The 18,110-nt window shown below is 39.0% G+C and overlaps 1 protein-coding gene across 3 annotated transcripts in view; it reads left to right on the forward strand.

Annotated features, from left to right (window-relative positions):
• Cpq (carboxypeptidase Q) overlaps positions 1 to 15,915 on the forward strand; it is a 581,425-nt gene extending 565,510 nt beyond the window's left edge. For all 3 annotated transcript variants that reach the window (XM_055620026.1, XM_055620042.1, XM_055620034.1), the window contains one exon: positions 15,510 to 15,915. In XM_055620026.1, the coding sequence (XP_055476001.1) occupies positions 15,510 to 15,673 (164 nt within the window). In that variant the 3' untranslated portion in view covers positions 15,674 to 15,915. The remainder of the gene's footprint in view (positions 1 to 15,509) is intronic.
• Positions 15,916 to 18,110: the final 2,195 nt, after the last annotated feature.

The following is an 18,110-nucleotide window of genomic DNA, read 5'->3' on the forward strand; positions in this document are numbered from 1 at the left end:
GCATGCAGGCAGAGGGTGGAGGAAGGGAGGGATTGGGACAGGAGGAGAGAGGGAACCACAGGGGGGATACAAAGTGAATAACGTGTAATTAATAAAGAAAAAAAAGAGACATCTCTTTTATCCAGAGTCCAAAGAAAGAACATAGGGAAAGTCTAAGATCAGCTTAGCTACATAAAAAGTTCCAGCCAAGCTTGCGTGATGGATGAGACTCAGAATCAAAACAAACAAACAAAAAACACACTCCCTTTAATTCTGTGACAACACACCTTTTTAAATTACTCACCTGGCTTTATTATGGGTTCTTAAATAGGAAAAAGATGCCCTTTTCCCTTTTCCAATAGGTATTATGAAAATGTCAGTAAAGACATCTTCCTATAAAGACTGGGCTTTTTTCCCCTATTGAGTAAATATTTAAGTGCTTAATAATAGATGCTGAGTTTTCTAAACTCTCAGTTTGGCCATGGGAAGTTAGGACCATTCTTCAGAAGTTCTTAGATTCTCCCTTGTGATTGGTCTCTTTTTACTCTCAACCACCAAGCCTCCAACACCATAATCAGACCTCTAACAGTGGCTGACAAAAGTACGTTGGCAGCCCAAGTATTTTCTTGGCACTGCCAATAAACCCTGCAGAGTTGCCAGCCTTGTGGAGGGGAACAAGACTTTCCACTTAACTAATTCCTATGATCCTGATTGCCAGCAAAGCAAGAGGTGGTTGTACAGAGATGGAGGAATAATAGCTAGTTCAAGAGTCACATCAGTTCCTGCCTTCCAGTACAGAAGGGCTTTGTGTCTTTATTTGTAACAAGAAATCAAAAATCCATCCAACTGAACATAATTACTCAAATCCACAATAACTGAAAATTCCCACTGCCCTGGAAACAATCATTAGAGTCTTTTGAGGCCCAAATGTCCATATTCACTGAGTATTCATTTTTGCAGTGTGCTCTATGGAGGTGGGGAAACCTAAGGAAGAAACAAAATGAAAAACAAAAACAAAAACAAAAACAAAAAAACTCTTTTAATCATGTTTTCTTAGCAAATATCACTTTGCAGGTGTGTAGAGAACAGCAAATCAGCATTTACAATACCTGCTTAGATGGTAAAGAGCTAACATTAGACTGTGAAGGAAAAGTGGCCAATAAATCTGAATGATCCAAGCAGGAGACAATAAATTAAGTCTGATACATGATTATGAGTAAAATCCCCATCCAAAGAAAGGACAATATTACTTTATGTTATAAAAGAAGAGAGGCAAAAATCACAGAGGATTGTTTGTTTATAGCTACATTAGTCAAGACACATAGACCTATAAAACTATAAAGTCAAGATAATGAGCCTAGTCACAGATGGTGTGAGGTTGATCAAGGGAGAAAGGATGGGTATTCAAAAGTCAGGAGGTGTTGAGGAAGTACCATCTTTTATATATTCAGAGACACATAAGTACATAAAAATACACATATATTACATATGCAGGTGTATTAATTCATTTTTCCAAATGTTTTTGATCCATAGAACAATTGCTATATACATACTGCAAAGGACATGGAGGAAGAGTTGGTATGGAAAGGGTAACAAATGAATCAGTATAAGTGTGTTATACAGTAAAGTGACTATTGGTAGCAGTTATATAGATCTTAGAAGCCAGAGAAAGGATATTGGATGTTTCATCATGAAGAAATGAAAAATGACTGAGTATGTAGACATACTTAAATTTACCTTACTTAAATATTATATGCAGATATATTGTTGAAACATCTCATGGAACTCCCTGTTAGATATAATTTTTATTGTTGGTGTATCTTTTTTAAAAGATTAGTTTTTAAAGTGCTGTTATAAAGATTCAGAGTAAAGAACATCATGAGTGACCAGAGGTAAAGGTGGGCTTCAAATGCTGAGAAATTCCAGGAGAATTGACAGACCTGTCTAATATGAGACCCAGATCCACCCTTTTTTATAAATATTGGGTGCCAAATATAACCAGACTTTCTTGGACTGCCAGCTCTCAATAATGACATGGAGACTATATTTATTATGAAAACTCAGCTTCAGTTTAGGCTTGTTTCTCAACTAGCTCTTAAATTAACCCTTTTTATAATAATCTACATTCTTCCATTTGGTTTATTATCTTTCCTCAATACCAGAACCTTTTTCTTTCTGTGTCTGGCTGGTGACCTTTCCCACCTCCAGTTCCTTCCCAGAGCTATCCATTCCTTCCCCAGCTGCTGTCCATTTTCAGATCTTTATTAAGCCAATCAGAAGGTGAGGGAAGCGTGTTTACAAAATATGATGCAAGTGCTGAGCAATTAGAACAACAAACCAAAGTCTGGACATTACTCAAGTATCTGGCAGCACAGAATTAACAATTGAATATACAAAGACAACCATCACATAATGTACAAAAAGTTCAACACTTTATTGCTGACAAGATCAAACAGAATCTGATGTTTCAGGGTGGTATGGATACAATGGACATTCATATTCTGACAAATGGTCATGGTTTCTGAGCCTATTTTGTGAATGTAATTCTCAATGATCCTGAATACTTCCAACTCAAATTTCTGTCCCCTTATCAAAAGGTCAAAATGGACATTTGGGTGGGGAGTAAGGGGAGACCAAGACAGCAAATGGAGTGAGTTACACCAATGAAATTCCCATAGAGGCAAAAGAGCTGATTTCCTGAGACAGGGCAGTGAGATCAGGTACACAGTAAGGATTTTTAAATCAGAGACACCCAAGTTGGAATCCTATCTCTATCAGTTACTACTCTGTGGTTTTAGACATATGATTACTGTCCCTCTGCTGCTGTAACATGATGATCCATTGCTCATGGTGTCACTGAGAGAATTAAATGAAATTGATTTCCAAAGAGCTCCAGGAATACAAGAAGTACTGGGCAAATAATGATGATAATCCTTGTCAAATCCCTGTATGATGTCTTCATAACGATCATCATGAGGTATTGGTTAGTCTTACTAATATTCTTAGTACTAGTCCTACTGCTGCCATCCAGTTCTTCAACTTTATCGGAGATGGTTCAGTACCGCACAGTTCAGCCACCCTCTGACCAGGTTACCAGGAGTGTCAGAGCTGACCTCAAGTATGTGCTCAGAATTGTCTCGCATCTTCCAAAGGCTGGACATTTCACAGGCTTTGAGGCACACCTAGAAACTTTTAGTATCAGTTTGGAGGTCTTGGGTAGGTGGAAAGTTTATAAAATAAAACTGTAATGGTTTTAATGATATTTGGATTGGGGGTCATTTTCTTTCCCACTCTAGCCTGCATTTTGTTTTCTTTTTCTTTTTTCTTTTCCTATGAGCTGTTTTCCTTTCTGAGAAGCTATGAGTTAGGAAGCTATTAATTAAATACTCCTGATTCTAATTTTCTGTAAGATTTAATAGGGATTAAACTGCCTCCTTGGAAAGAGAGATTAAATGCCTGCAAATTCTATGAATTGACTTGCTAATTGTTTTCATAATGTTTTTTTCACATGATAATGTTGCTGAAAAAATAACAATTTTAATTAAGTCTTAAATGTATTTTTAGCACTTTATGGATCCTAAGGAGACTGTTTCCTTTTAGGGAGTATATTAAGAAGACAACATTCTTCTCTAACCCCATAATTATTATGATCAGGGGAAAGCCTGTAATGCATTCCATTGCAATTAAATAGTGTGCCCCAGACTGTTTGAGATCTGTTTACAAAACAGAAAAAGATTTTCCACAGCTGCTTGCCTGTGTTTGCAGCCTTCATACAGCACCACAGCAGCCATGGATGTGATAAAATAACAAGTTTGAATTTGAACTTCAGAGTCTGAACATCTTTCCAAAAGTTCTCATAACATAAATTGCTTAATTTTTTATGAAAACATTGGTAACATATGTGAGAGATAACACACAAGTAGGTGCTATGTGGATCTCTCTGTTTTTACCCACCTATATCTTTAGAAAATAGTAAGAATTTGTTCTTGTTCTATAAACACGCGATGGTCATTCACACTCTCTCTGGGGATTGCAATACATTGTGAACAGTACATGGCAGAGTGGGTATTTCCTATGATAATCACAGATGAGTCATTACCTAAGCTCACAGCTGAAAAATACTTTTTGTGAGATGAGTGTTTACAAGAAAGACTCAGACATATGGAAACAGGAAAAAAGAAAGGAGGAAGAGGAAAAAAATAAATCAGGGTCAAGGCAATGTCACATAGAACAGATTTCATGGTATAACTATGCCATCATTATGAATAATCATCAAAACTTTGATTGACTAAATAAGGATTTTAAATGCTCCAAGCGTCATTGAAGTGACCCTGATGGTATGGGTATATTGGAGCTTCCGTGGGTATATAACAGTCATAATAAAGATGTAATTGAGTGCCTACTAATCCTCAGCAGCATCGTGAAGGTTGGCTATCATTATCCTGATTTTATGATTGAAGAAACTAAAGTAGAATGACCTTGTAGGAGACTTTCAAAGCCACCCAGTTATTAAGCAGAAGAGTTTGAACCCAGGCCTATCTTCCTCTGTTCTCTCAGCTATTTCTCCCTTCTATTTGGCTGATAGCTTTATGCCCCAAATCTCCCTTGAAAATACTTTCCAACAGTGAAAGTTCTCAGAATGTTGTAGTTTGTTTTTAGGGGAGAATACGTCTCCTTAGAGCAAACTCCTTCTAGTGGCTGCATTTCTAAAGAGCATTTTATGATTCCCTGTTCAGAGCTCATACAACTGTCAAAAGATACCATGCAATTATCCCTAGGGATAGCTAGCATGTGCCCACCTGTCTCTGAAATTGAAATGCAGAAATTCCCTCAATGCTGGTCCTTTAGATCAGTGGCTGTCACTGATAAAGTGTCCCCTTAGAATTAGAGAGACAAAGCTCCAGGGCTGCCAATGGGCCTTCTAAAAGTCCCTGTAGATATCAGCATCCTTGGTGGTGATAGGCAAGTTTCTGGGTTGTTTTTATTTTGCATAATGTCCATGGGAACTTAGATGATGTAGGAGGAAATGCCTTCCTTAAGTCACAGGCTCTAAAGGAAGGCAGCCAAATATCACCCATCTGGCAGTCAGATTCCTTCAGTCAGAGACACAAAAAGAATTTTAGAAGCCTGAAAAGGATATCACAATATGTTTTAGCTTTATTTTTCCGATGGGGAATTTGGGTCTCTTTTCTATCACGCAAATTGCAGTGTTCTTAAGAAGACCTGTGTGGACTCAAACTGGCCCCAAGTGATCACACTCTGCTGGAATTAAATGTCCCCTCACTGTATCCCAGTTCATCTGCCATCCACTCCATTTTATGAACTTCTTGACTCTGTCCTTTCATGTGTATGTGACTTCGACATTCACTTGCTGCTCTCTGGAATATAGCAAGTGTGTGCTCCCTACCAGGTAAATCTAAAATGTCAGTGTTATGAAGATACTTATAGCTACTGCCAGAGAAAACACGCAGCTTTGACTTTGCTGGGTATGCCCTGTGCTCTGGTGTGAGGAAGCTCCTGGCTTTCATGCACTCTGCCCTTTTCACAGAAAAGGGTGGTTTTTTCCTTTGCATTCTTCCCTGAGAACTTCAGAGGCTGAAAGATCACCGTCTACTTACAGCCTTTCCCCAGACTCTGCTGCAGCTGTCTCCTCACCTTTTTATTTCTGGAGTCGTCCACCTGTTTCTGGTCTCCCTGAGATGAAGCCACAGTTGCCCTACTGTTCCAGCCATTAGCTACCTAAGGCTCTACACTTAGGGACTACACCAGCCCACTTTCACAACTCACCATTGTCAGTTTTCCATTTCATCTACTAATTATTAACCCAATGTATCTCATGTCACTCATATTAAAATGTGCACACATTTATGCACTTGGAATACCTGTTCCCACTGCTGTATATTGACATTGTAAAGGCTTGTGCTGGATGTCCCCTTTCATCAATCCACATCATTCCTTATCTTTCTCCAGCTTGCACTGAGTCTCTGGAGATAAACTGTTATGGGTTGTGCTAATAAATCCCATTGCCTTCTGATTTGTTGTTGGATTTGGCCCAGGGGGACCCAGAAGAGCTTTTTTAAGCATCTCAGCTAGAGACTGAGACCAAGGATTCTAAACAACCTCTGTTTTTATTGCATTCACTTTTAATTCCTTCTATTCTATCTCTCTATCTGTCATCTTATAAGCCTAAAATTGGCATTGGCTTTCCATTGTGGCTAGTCTTGGCTTGTTTTATCTTTTACTGAGTTTATTTAACTCTAATACTTTATAAGTAATCTCTTCAGTAAATTCTCCAAGAACCCTCACTGTAAGTCCTATATGTTTCTACAAGAATTGACAAATCATCTTTTAAGCCCAACTTGCTCCCATTAATTCAATATGTAAATATATTTCCAACCTGTATTTAGTGCTATGTCATAGGCATTTAGTGTCATAATGGGTATCAAAATAAAGGATCTGACTCTGGGAGCTTACAATCTGTCATAAAAAATGTGCAAAGGCAGTTATAACAAAGGATGGTGGTAATGATGATAATGACAGTGAGGAGAGCCAAAATATAAGGACCCTGCCATTCAGTGATATTCTAGCTGTTGTTAAAATTTGTGGTATTTTTACACAATTGAATACTACTCAGCAATCAAAAATGAGGAAATCATGAAATTTGCAGGCAAATGGTGGGATCTAGAAAAGATCATTCTGAGTGAGGTATCCCAGAAGGAGAAAGACACACATGGTATATACTCACTTATATAGACCTATAAGATTTGATAAACATAATGAAATCTATACACCTAAAGAAGATAAACAAGAAAGAGGACCTGAGGTAAGATAATCAATCTTCACTTAGAAAGACAAATGGGATGTGCATTGGACATAGGAGAAAACAAGTAACAGGACAGGAGCTTACCACAAAGGGCCTCTGAAAGACTCTACCTAGCAGTGTATCAAAGCAGATACAAAGACTCATGACCAAACCTTCGGCAGAGTGCAGGGAATCATATGAAAGAAGGGGGAGTTAGTATGACATGAAGAGGATAGGAGCTCCACAAGGGCCAAATATATCTGGGCACAGGGGTCTTTTCTGAGACTGATACTCCACCAAGGACCATGTGTGGATATAACCTAGAACCTCTGCGCAGATGAAGCCCGTGGTAGCTCAGTAACCAATTGGTTTCCCATAGTAAGGGGAACAAGGACTATTTCTGACAGGAACTCAATGGCAGGCTCTTTGACCTCCCCAACCCCCAAGAGAGGAGCAGTCTTACTAAGCCAGAGAGGAGGACTTTGCAGCCAGTCCTGAAGATACCTGATAAAACAGGGTCAGATGAAAGGGGGGAGGTCCTCCCCAATCAGTAGACTTGGAAAGGGGCAGGAAGGAGATGAGGGAGGGAAGGTGGATTGGAAGGGAATGAGGGAGTGGGATACAGCTGGGATACAGAGTTAATAAAATGTAACTAATTAAAAAATGAAAAAAAAAATTCAGAAGCACATTTTCCCCTACTGAAGAATAAGGTTTTGGATGGTGAAAATGAAGTTCTTTTTATCTGTATGTCAGTCTTCATTCAGCTTTAGCCTACTGCCTAGAATGTTATGGGGATTCAATAAATATTTCCCCAGTTAGTTTAGGAAGAACTTTCAGAACATTTAGCTCAGCTCCAGCCTGCCCACTATAAATTTTAGGTTTTCAGGTTGGAGGTTGGTGAGACCTCACCTTTTCTGAGTTTCTGTGTGAACGGATAACATGCTTTCTCGGTTTTGAAAGAAAATCACTGCACAGAAAAGAAAAATTACTTCAACACAGGGGAAGAGTTTGATAACCATTGTCAGTTAACACACAACGTTTGTATGCATAGTAGTTTGTATGCATTATTGGCATGTGAATGAGCTTTTTTTATGCTTCTCTTTCCTTACTAGCCTGAGTTGGCTAAGTGTGGCCTAGGAAACCTCACATACACTCCAGATCAAGGGGTTTAGGTAAATAGATAGAATATTGCTTTTACTGAAATTTTTAAAACTTAGACAATCATGGAGAAAATCAGTCCTGAGCAATGGAGGTCTCAAAGGTAGTTGTAACACCCAACTCATGAGCAGAAGGACACTGCCATTGTGGTTACTCTAAGTTCATAGTCATTTCTCTCCTCCACATAATTATTGGTTAAAACAATCATTATCTGGAGGCAGTTTAAGGAAATGCATAGCAATAAGAAATACAAAGTGAGAATCAGCAATAGTAAGATGGGGACAAGCCTTTACCTGTGATCTCCTAGAGCATGAGCCTTTAAGACGGGTAGGAGGCATTTAGCTACAGCACTAACTTTATGGGACCAGCAATATCTGACATCTCCTGACTGAACAGAAATTAAGCAGATATCTTTCAGACTAGTGAAGTAGGTGGAGCAGTAGAGGAAACAATTAGAGGAGGAAAGAAAAATCAACCCTGAAGGGGACAAGAACAAGGGGGAGAAAGAAAACACAAGGAACAAATAGCTAAAACTCAGGTGGTATAAGCAAATCTAATTGGGAAAAAAAAACATAATTTGCATAAATATATTATAATCTCATGCCAAAATTCAAATATTCCCAGGCTAAATTTGAAAACACTAATAGTGTACGGATAAGGGAAGTAAAATAATGGGGAAAGGCAAGCAGTGTACTGTTCCCCTTAAAGATGCAGCTGGACCTTCTTACATGTCAGAGGAGAAGCTGGATTAAATACAAGAGATACACAAAGTCTAAATATCTCAGTAACTGTGAAAGACATTGAATCATTACTTAACATTTTTATCATAAAGAAAATATCAGGACAGAAGGTGTTGCTACACATGCAGAGGCACAACCAAAAATCAATAAAAATTCAATCTACTAGGAGGCTAGAATTCTAAATTTATGTATCCCTCAGAGCATAACTCTGAAATATATATGTTTGAAATATAGAGAAATATATAGAAAAATATTTCTGGAGCTATAGAATAGCTATGAAATAAAAAACACATTAAAATCATAGATGGTTCCAATTGTGATGCCATGAATATCCAATTATGATATGTCATAATTTCCTTGGTGGTGTCATACTTTTTCAATTGTAGTTCACATTTTTTTCATCGAGGACATCATTCCCTTCCAATTCAATGTCATATCTTTTCATCATTAATGTGATTGTCACCCACTTACAATGTCATGTGAGACTATAGATGATATACTGCACATCAAATTGTCACCTGATGTATTTACATTCACGAAATCATACTCTTACTGTTTTGGTATCATATTCTGAACATTGTAATGTCATAGTTATCTTTTGAATTTCATGTCATTCCATTGATAGTGACATACCCTTCCATTTGTAGTCACATATATTATAGTGATGATATCATAGAATTTCAAATATGATGTTATATTTTCAATTGTGATGTTATAGTCTTCTGATTAGAATATAGTGTTATTACTTGGATAGAGTCATACCTGTCCAAATTGGGTCTCATAAATTTACAAAAATTATGTCATATATCATCCAAATATTTGTCCTAGTTTTCTAAATGTAATTTTTTTTATATCCTTCTAATTTTGGTACAATATCATTCCAGTTCTGATGGCATTGTCTTCCTGTATTATTTCCTGTCATTACCTGACGGTTTCATACCCTTCCAAATATAATCTCATATATTTACATCAATGGTAAGGTAACCTTACAATTATAATATCATATTCTAACTAAAAAGAAAAAATCACAGATGGACATTTTTGTCCATACCTCCACAAACGTATAGATCAGATGTATAACAAGGCAATAAAGATGTAAAACTTTGAATAACACAAGATATACCAGATCTGGTGACATGCTCAGCAGGATGGACACATATTCTTTACAGGTAGTGCACATGGGACATTTATGAAAGTACACATGATAGTAGGTCATAAAGCAAATCATAACAAAACTCAAAATATTTGTGCCATGTAGCCCACATTATATGGTAGCTATATAAGAAATTAATAGTAAAAACATAAACAAGAAAACTCCATATTTTTTAAATTAATAATATTCATTATAGAACATAAATTGATGACAAGTTTGACCTAGAAATTATTAAACATTTAAAACCGAGCAGTTATCAAAAGGCTAATCAGAGCTGGTAAGAAAGCTAAGATGTGGTCCCTGGTAGCTCAGTAACCAAGTAGTTTTCCAGAGTAAGGGGAACAAGGACTATTTCTAACACGATCTCAAGGGCAGGCTCTTTGACCTCCCCCCCCCCCCAGGGGAGGAGCAGTCCTGTTAGGCCACAGAGGAGGACTTTGCAGCCAGCCCTGAAGATACCTGATAAAACAGGGTCAAATGAAAGGGGAGGAGGTCCTCCCCTATCAGTGGACTTGGAAAGGGGCCAGGAGGAGACCAGGGAGGGAGTGTGGGGTTGGGGAGGGAATGAGGGAGTGGGTTACAGCTGGGACACAGAGTTAACAAAATGTAACTAAAAAGAAAAATAAAACTTAAAAAAAAAAAGAAAGCTAAGATTGTAGTCTTAGTGAGCATGCCAGAGACAAAGAAAGTTTGCAAAGTTACAAGCCAACCATTTAACTCAAGTAAGAAAACAAACCTATATTATATGGCTAATATCTGCTTATAAATGAGTATATACCATGTGTGTCTTTCTGGTTCTGGGTTACCTCACTCAGGTTGATATTTTACAGTTCCATCCAGCTGCCTGCAAATTTCATGATTTCCTTAATTTTAATAGCTGAATAGTAGTCCATTGTGTAAATGTGCCACAATTTCTTTTTATCCATTCCTCCTTTGAAGGGAGGAAGCTTAAATATCATTCATTCAGAAGGGCAAACAGGAAAAACACCAGAAGTGGTGGAAGAGAGGCAACACGATGGGAGCCTACTATAAAGAGTCCTCTGAAAGGCTCCACCCAACAGGGGATCGAAGTAGATGCTGAGACTCACAGCCAAACTTTGGGCAGAGCTCAGGAACTCTTATGGAAGAAGGGGAGCATAGAAGGACAGGGAGGGGACAGTAGATCCACAAGGAGACCAACAAAGCTAAAAACTATGAACCCAAGGGGTCCTGCAGAGATCAAGGACCAACCAAGAACCATGCATAGAGAGGACCTAAACCCCCTGCTCAGATGTAGCCAATAGTCTCCATGTGGGTTCCCGAGAAAGAGGAGCAGGGTCTGCCTCTAACATGAACTCACTTACCTGCTCTTTGATCACTTCCCCTTGGTGATGGGGCCTTGCCAGGCAACTAAGGAAGAAGATCCAGGCAGTCTTGATGAGAGTTCATAGACTATGGACAGAGGGCAGAGAAAAAGAACTCCCCATTTCAATGGACTAGGTGAAGGGGACAGGAGGGAAGAGGAAGAGAGGGTGGGATCCAGAGAAGTTGAGGAAAGGGACTACAATTGGGATATAAAATGAATAAAGAAAACAAACCTAAGAAAGTAGAGAAATGATAAATATATTTATATATCATATTTAATATATCATATCATAAAATAAAATATATTTTATTACAATTTATTTACTTTATATCCCAGCTGTAACCCCACCCTTGTCCTCTCCCAATCCTGCCCTCCCACCCTCACTCATCTCCTCCCATGCCCCTTCCCTAGTCTACTGATAATGGAGGACCTCCTCCCCTTCCATCTGACTCTAGCCTATCAGGTCTCATCAGGACTGTCTTTCATAGTCTTTCTCTGTGACCTGGTCAGGCTGCTCGCTCCTCGGGGGAGAGAAAATAGAGAAAATTCCAGTGAAAGAAAAACTACTAGATAATGAAAGTATCCCCAAAGCTCCAACTTGTCTTTCTTTTTCTTTGAAAGAAAAACAAAAATGACAAATTGCTGGCAAGTGAAGAGGCATTGATAAGCTCTGTCAGATACAAAGAAAGAGACATCACTGTAGAATGGATGATGTTATCAAAAAGAGGGTATTGTTGACAACTTTTAACAGATTGTTTTGAAACCTACACATTCCTAGGAAATGAATTTCCACAGATAATAAAAAAGAAACACAAGACATAAGCATCTCAATAACCACAAAAGAAATTGAATCCTAACTTAATATTTTTAATTTTTATTTTTATTAATTACAATTTATTCACTTTGCATCCCCTCTGTAGCTTCCTCCCTCTTCTCCTCCCAATACCACCCTCCCTCCCCATTCTCCACCCATGTCCCTCCCAAAGTCCACTGATAGGGTGGTCTTCCTCTCCTTCATTTTGATCCTAATCTATCAGGTCTCATCAGGAATGGCTGCATTGTCTTCCTTTGTGGCCTGGTAAGGCTGCTCCCCCATCAGGGGGAGGTGATCAGAGAGCAGGCCAATCAGAGACAGTCCCTGTTCCCATTACTATGGAACCCACTTGGATACTGAACTGCCATGGGCTACATCTGTGCAGGGTTTCTAGGTTATCTCCATGAATGGTCCTTGGTTGGAGTATCAGTCTCAGAAAAGAACCCTGTGCTCAGATTTTTTGGTTCTGCTGCTCTCCTTGTGGATCTCCTGTCCTCTTCAGATCTTTCTATCTCCTCCTTCTTTCATAAGATTTCCTGCACTCTGCTCAAAGTTTAGCTAAAAGTCCCAGCATCTGCTTTGATACCCTGCAGGGTAGAACCCTTCAGAGGCCTTCTATGGTAGGCTCCTGTCCTGTTCCCTGTTTTCTCCCTCTTGTGATGTCCATCCTCTTTGCCTTTCTGATTGGGGATTGAGCATCTTAGCCAGAGTCCTCCTTCTTGATTAGTTTCTTTAAGTGTACAGATTTTAGTAGGTTTATCCTATATTACATGTCTATATGAGTGAGTATATACCATGTGTGTCTTTCTTCTTCTGAGATAGCTCACTCAGGATGATCTTTTCCAGTTCCCACCATTTACCTGCAAATTTCATGATTTCCTTGTTTTCTATTGCTGAGTAATATTCCATTCTGTACATGTACCACAATTTCTGTATCCATCCCTCAACTGAAGGGCATCTGGGTTGTTTCTAGCTTCTGACTATTATAAATAAAGCTGCTACAAACATGGTTGAGCCTATCCATATTATGACTCAGTTACATTTTTCTATTTAAGCTGAACAGCCACAAACCGAAAAAGCAACTTTTGAGTATAAATACTTCATAATATCACCAAAAAGGCCAGGCGCAGGGGCAGACTCCTGTAATCTCAGCACTCAGGGAAGCAGAGGCAGGCAGATCTCTATGAGTTAGAGGCTGGCCTGGTCTGCAAAGTGAATCCAGGACAGCCAAGGCTATACAGAGAAACCCTGTCTCAAAAAAAGAAGAAGAAGAAGAAGAAGAAGAAGAAGAAGAAGAAGAAGAAGAAGAAGAAGAAGAAGAAGAAGAAGAAGAAGAAAGAAAAGCTTTAACATTTCAAAATAAAACAGGATATTTTTACGGCATTAAGGGACGTGAAGCATCTTGAATGAAACATGCATAGCACTAATCACAAGTAAGAAGTTCACAAATCCAACTATATCAAAAGTAATAACAAATATTATTAAGATATATAACATATAACATGTATAAATAACATATATATTAATATATATTAAGAAAAGTGAGCCACAAACTTGTGAGTTGTAGATGTAAGCAATGCTGACAGATTAGTTTAAAAACTTATCTTCTGCCACACATCAACATGAAACAAAAAATTATATAGAAACATATTCATTCTTAGTAACTTGAAAATTGAAAAGGAAGTCATGTTTGACAATCACGAGGAGTGTTTGGAATAGCAGGAATGTTTGGCAATACCAGATGCTGACAAATGTATGAATCAAAAGGAAGGCTCATAAACTGACAGTGGCCATGTAACTTAAAAACAATGTTTTGGAATTGAATAATAAAATTTACTGCACATACTCGTAGCATAGCCATTCTACTCCAACATTTTAACCTTTTAGAATGTTGATAGTAACATGTGCTTATATAAAGGAATCTTGAAAGATCTAAATCCCCATTGTCAGAAAAGTTGATAAATTAATACAATGAGATACGATACCACAAATTACCAAAGAATATATAACGGCAATACATTATTATTATTACTACTACTGTTGTTGTTGTTAACAATTTATTCACTTTGTATCTCACTTTTAGCCTCCTCCCTCATCTCCTCCCTGTCCCACCCTCCCTTTCTCTTTCTCCCCTATCCCTCTCTTCTAATCCACTGATAGAAGTCTTACTCCCCTACTGTCTGACCCTAGTCTATCAGGTCCTATCAGGACTACCTGGATCCTCCTCTTCTGTGGGCTGGCTAGATTGCCCCACCAAGGAGAAGTGATTGAGGAATAGGCAACCAATTTCATGTCAGAGACTGTCTCTTCTCCTCTTACTAGGGAACTCACATGAAGACTGAGCTGTCTATGCCCTACATCTGTGCAGGGGGTCTAGGTTCTCTCTATGTATGGTCTTTGGTTGGCGCATCAGTCTCTGCAGCCTCCATTGAACCCTGCTATTTTGAGGGGAGGGCTTTGTTGGTATCTTCGTGGGGCTCCTGTCCCCACCTGGTCCTTTTATATCCCACTTCTTCCATAAGACTCCCTACACTCTGTCCAAAGATTGACTGTGAGTCTCTGCATCTGTTTCGATCCCCTGCTGGTTGGAGGCTTTTTTTTTAGACAACAGCTGTAGTAGGTTCCCATCCTGTTCCCTCTCTTCTACCACTTCTGCTGTCTATTCTGTTTTTCTTTCTGAATGAGAAATAAGCATCTTCCCTAGGATTCTCCTTGTTGTTTAGCTTCTTTAGGTCTGTAGATTTTAGTATGATAAGTGTCAATACATGTCAACAGTTAAGACTTACTTGCATTTGGGTGAAAAGAAAAAGACACAAAATATATTCAGAGTATACAGTTCTGATCATAGTGGGTGTGTACATGGGTGTGTGTGTGTGTGACAAAACTGTACTGAAAAACAAGAAGTGATCAGTAAACAAGAAAGACTCTTTTGCAGGGTAAAATAGAACTACAATGAGAAGCAAGGTGAAAATATGGTCTCCTCATGTGGTGGAAACTGCTTTCTTGAGTTGAATGGTAGACATGACCTCTTCATAGCATCAGCCTACTCATGCATATATAGGCTCTCTGTAGTCTTCTCTGTGTGTCATGCATTCCACAGTAAAACAATCAGCTTGACTGCCAGATGCTCCAGAGCTGCAACTACTCCTCCATAAGACAGTACAAGTAGGTGCCAAAGGATGAATTAGACAAGGCATTTCTTCAGGCTGTGATTTGATGCTGAAACTTGGGCCTTTTGTTTCTTGCTGCTCTATTTCCTCATCTACTGTTAATGTAATATTAGCCATTCTTTTACAAGTTAAAACTCTCCCACAACCTGAAACATAAATCTTACTGGTCAGGGTAATATGTTGTAGATATTTCTTCCTTCAGAGAGCCTTTAGGAACAGTTACTTTGGCACTTCAGTTAGTAGGAGGAGTGGGCTAAAAGGCTTTTGGAGGGTATCAATGGTTTCTGGACAGCTATTCAGTGATTCTTGTCAAAATACCACTCTCAGAATTCTCCTTCTTCTCTGCAGGAGCCAGTCTGCGTGATGATTTGTACAAATATTTTTTCTTCCATCATTCCCACGGAGACACTATGACTGCCTTGGATCCAAAGCAGATGAATGTTGCTGCTGCTGTTTGGGCTGTTGTCGCTTACACTGTTGCAGACATGGAAGAAATGCTGCCCAGGTCCTAAGGAAAACAAGAAGGAAGGTCTTGATCTCTCTGGCTAGGAATCCTAGCTCTGCATTTTCACAAAACAGTGTTATGCACTTAATCTACAAGGCACAGATTTCTTTATACTTTTTGCTAATCATTGTTTCTTGATACTTTAACTGCTTCTAGAATAAGGAATGCTCACCACTACTCCACAGAATCAGTACCATCTTGAAAATATTGTTTCCAGTTTAAAAATAAGCAATAAATCTTTGAAAAACCTCTGATTTTCCATATTAATTTATAAACATTAAATTAAAAATAATGAGACCTGAAGAGATCCAAGATGGTGGCACCAACCACGCATGATATTTGAACAGCAGCTTAGCAGTGAGAGCAGAGCAACTGACTGGCAGTACTGTGGACAGCAAAAACCCGACATCTGGGTTTCTCAGGTGAGAAGAGAATCCACAGGGAGATGCTAGGGTCTAATCCCGGGGAAATCTCCCAAGCTCACACCTCATACACAGCAGCCCAGTGCTATGCCTGTAGACACCTTCCTGATATCAGCAGCTCATGGCTCCAACCTCAGGCACCCATTCTCCCTGTCCAAGGGGTAGATACCTGCTGGTAATGGAATGTTCCACTCCAAACCAGGGGTCCACTTTCATAGCACCATGGTCAACTTCTGGGAACTTGGAGCTTCAGGCTCCAAACTTGGATGCCCACACTTACTGTCCCTTTGAGAGGATATATTCTGGTACCGGGGGTGCACAGCTTCAAACTTGGGGCCCACTCTGACCATTCCAGGTACGCTGCTACAATATTGGGTCTCCTGATGCTTAGGACCCATGGAGACAACCTAAGACACTGCTCCAAAGTTTAACTCTTCTCCCTAAAGAGACCAGCATGACCTCTAAGCCCACAGATTCTCTTAAAAGGCTGTGCCCAGCAAGCAGTGTCTGACTATAGGGTCTGGGTTCATTAACCTCAGAGCAAGAAAGCCAGTGGTAAGGTAGCTGACTCTAGGACTTTCCTTGGCAACAGGTGAATCCCTGAGCTCCTGAGGACTCCACTTGGTCCCCAGGATCATACATCAGAGGAGAGCCTCAGGCAAGTCCCTGAGATCTACCCACCAGTCCAAGATCATTCCCACCAATCTGAGAAGGGCTCTTGCAGGAACATTCACCTTCTTGCCCAGGGTTCTTCCCAAATTCCTAAGAATTCCAGTAGGCAACAGGATCTAACAGCCAATGTCAGAGACAGCCAGATGACTAAAGGACAGAACAATATGGCATCCCCAGAACCCACTTATTCCAAGGCAAGCAACCCTGGATACCGTAGCACAATTGAAACACAAGAAATTGACCTTAAATCTATTCTTATGAAGATGATAATGGAGGAAACAAATAAAATTTGTAAAGAAATACAGGAAGGTACAGTCAAATAGATTGAGGCCTTTACAGAGGAAATAAATAAATCACTGAAAGAAATACAGGAAAGTACGATCAAACAGGTGAAGGAATTGAAAGGCAGGAGAACACTAACAAACAGGTGAAGAAAATCAACAAAACAGTTTAAAATATAAAGATGTAAAGAGAAACACTAAAGAAAGATCAAACTGAAGAAATCCTGAAGAGGGAGAATGTAGGGAAGGAAATAGGAACTGCAGAGGTAAGTATCACCAACAGAATACAGAGATGGAGGAATCTCTGGTGTAGAAAACACAATGGAAGAAATCAATACATTTGTCAAAGAAAATCTTAAATCCAAAAAAATTCTGAAACAAAATCTGGGACATCGTGAAAAGACAAAATTTAAGGATAATGGGAATAGAGAAAGAAGATTCCCAGCTCTAAGGACCAGAAACTATTTTCAACAAAATCATGAAAGAAAATTTCCCCAATCTCAAGAAAGAGAAGTCTAAAAACATATAAGAGGCTTACAGAACACCAAACAGATTAGACCAGAAAAGAGAACCCTCCTTCCACAAAATAATCAAAACACTAACTGTACAGAACAAAGAAAAATATTAACAGCTACAAGGGAAAAGGCCAAGTAACATTCTGATAGGCAAACCTATCAGAATCACAACTGACTTCTCAGTAGAGACCATAAAAGCCAGGAAGGCCAGGGCAGACTCTTGCAAACTAAAGAGACCACAGATGCCAGCCCAGACTACTATACTGAGCAAAATTTTCAGTCACCATAGTTGGAGAAAACAAGATATTCCACAACAGAATTAAATTTAAATAATATCTATGCACAAACCCAGCCATACAGAAGATACTAGAAGAAAAACTCCCACCTAATGAAGTTAACTACATTCCCCCTAAAACAAACACACAAACAAACAGGATATACATAACCTCCCTACAGCAAAACCAAAAGTAGACAAGCACACAAACATACACCACAAAAAGAAAGAAAGAAAGAAAGAAAGAAAGAAAGAAAGAAAGAAAGAAAGAAAGAAAGAA

This window comes from Psammomys obesus, unplaced genomic scaffold, assembly GCF_907164565.1.
Source record: "Psammomys obesus unplaced genomic scaffold, mPsaObe1.curated_primary_1811, whole genome shotgun sequence".
Taxonomy (NCBI): domain Eukaryota; kingdom Metazoa; phylum Chordata; class Mammalia; order Rodentia; family Muridae; genus Psammomys; species Psammomys obesus.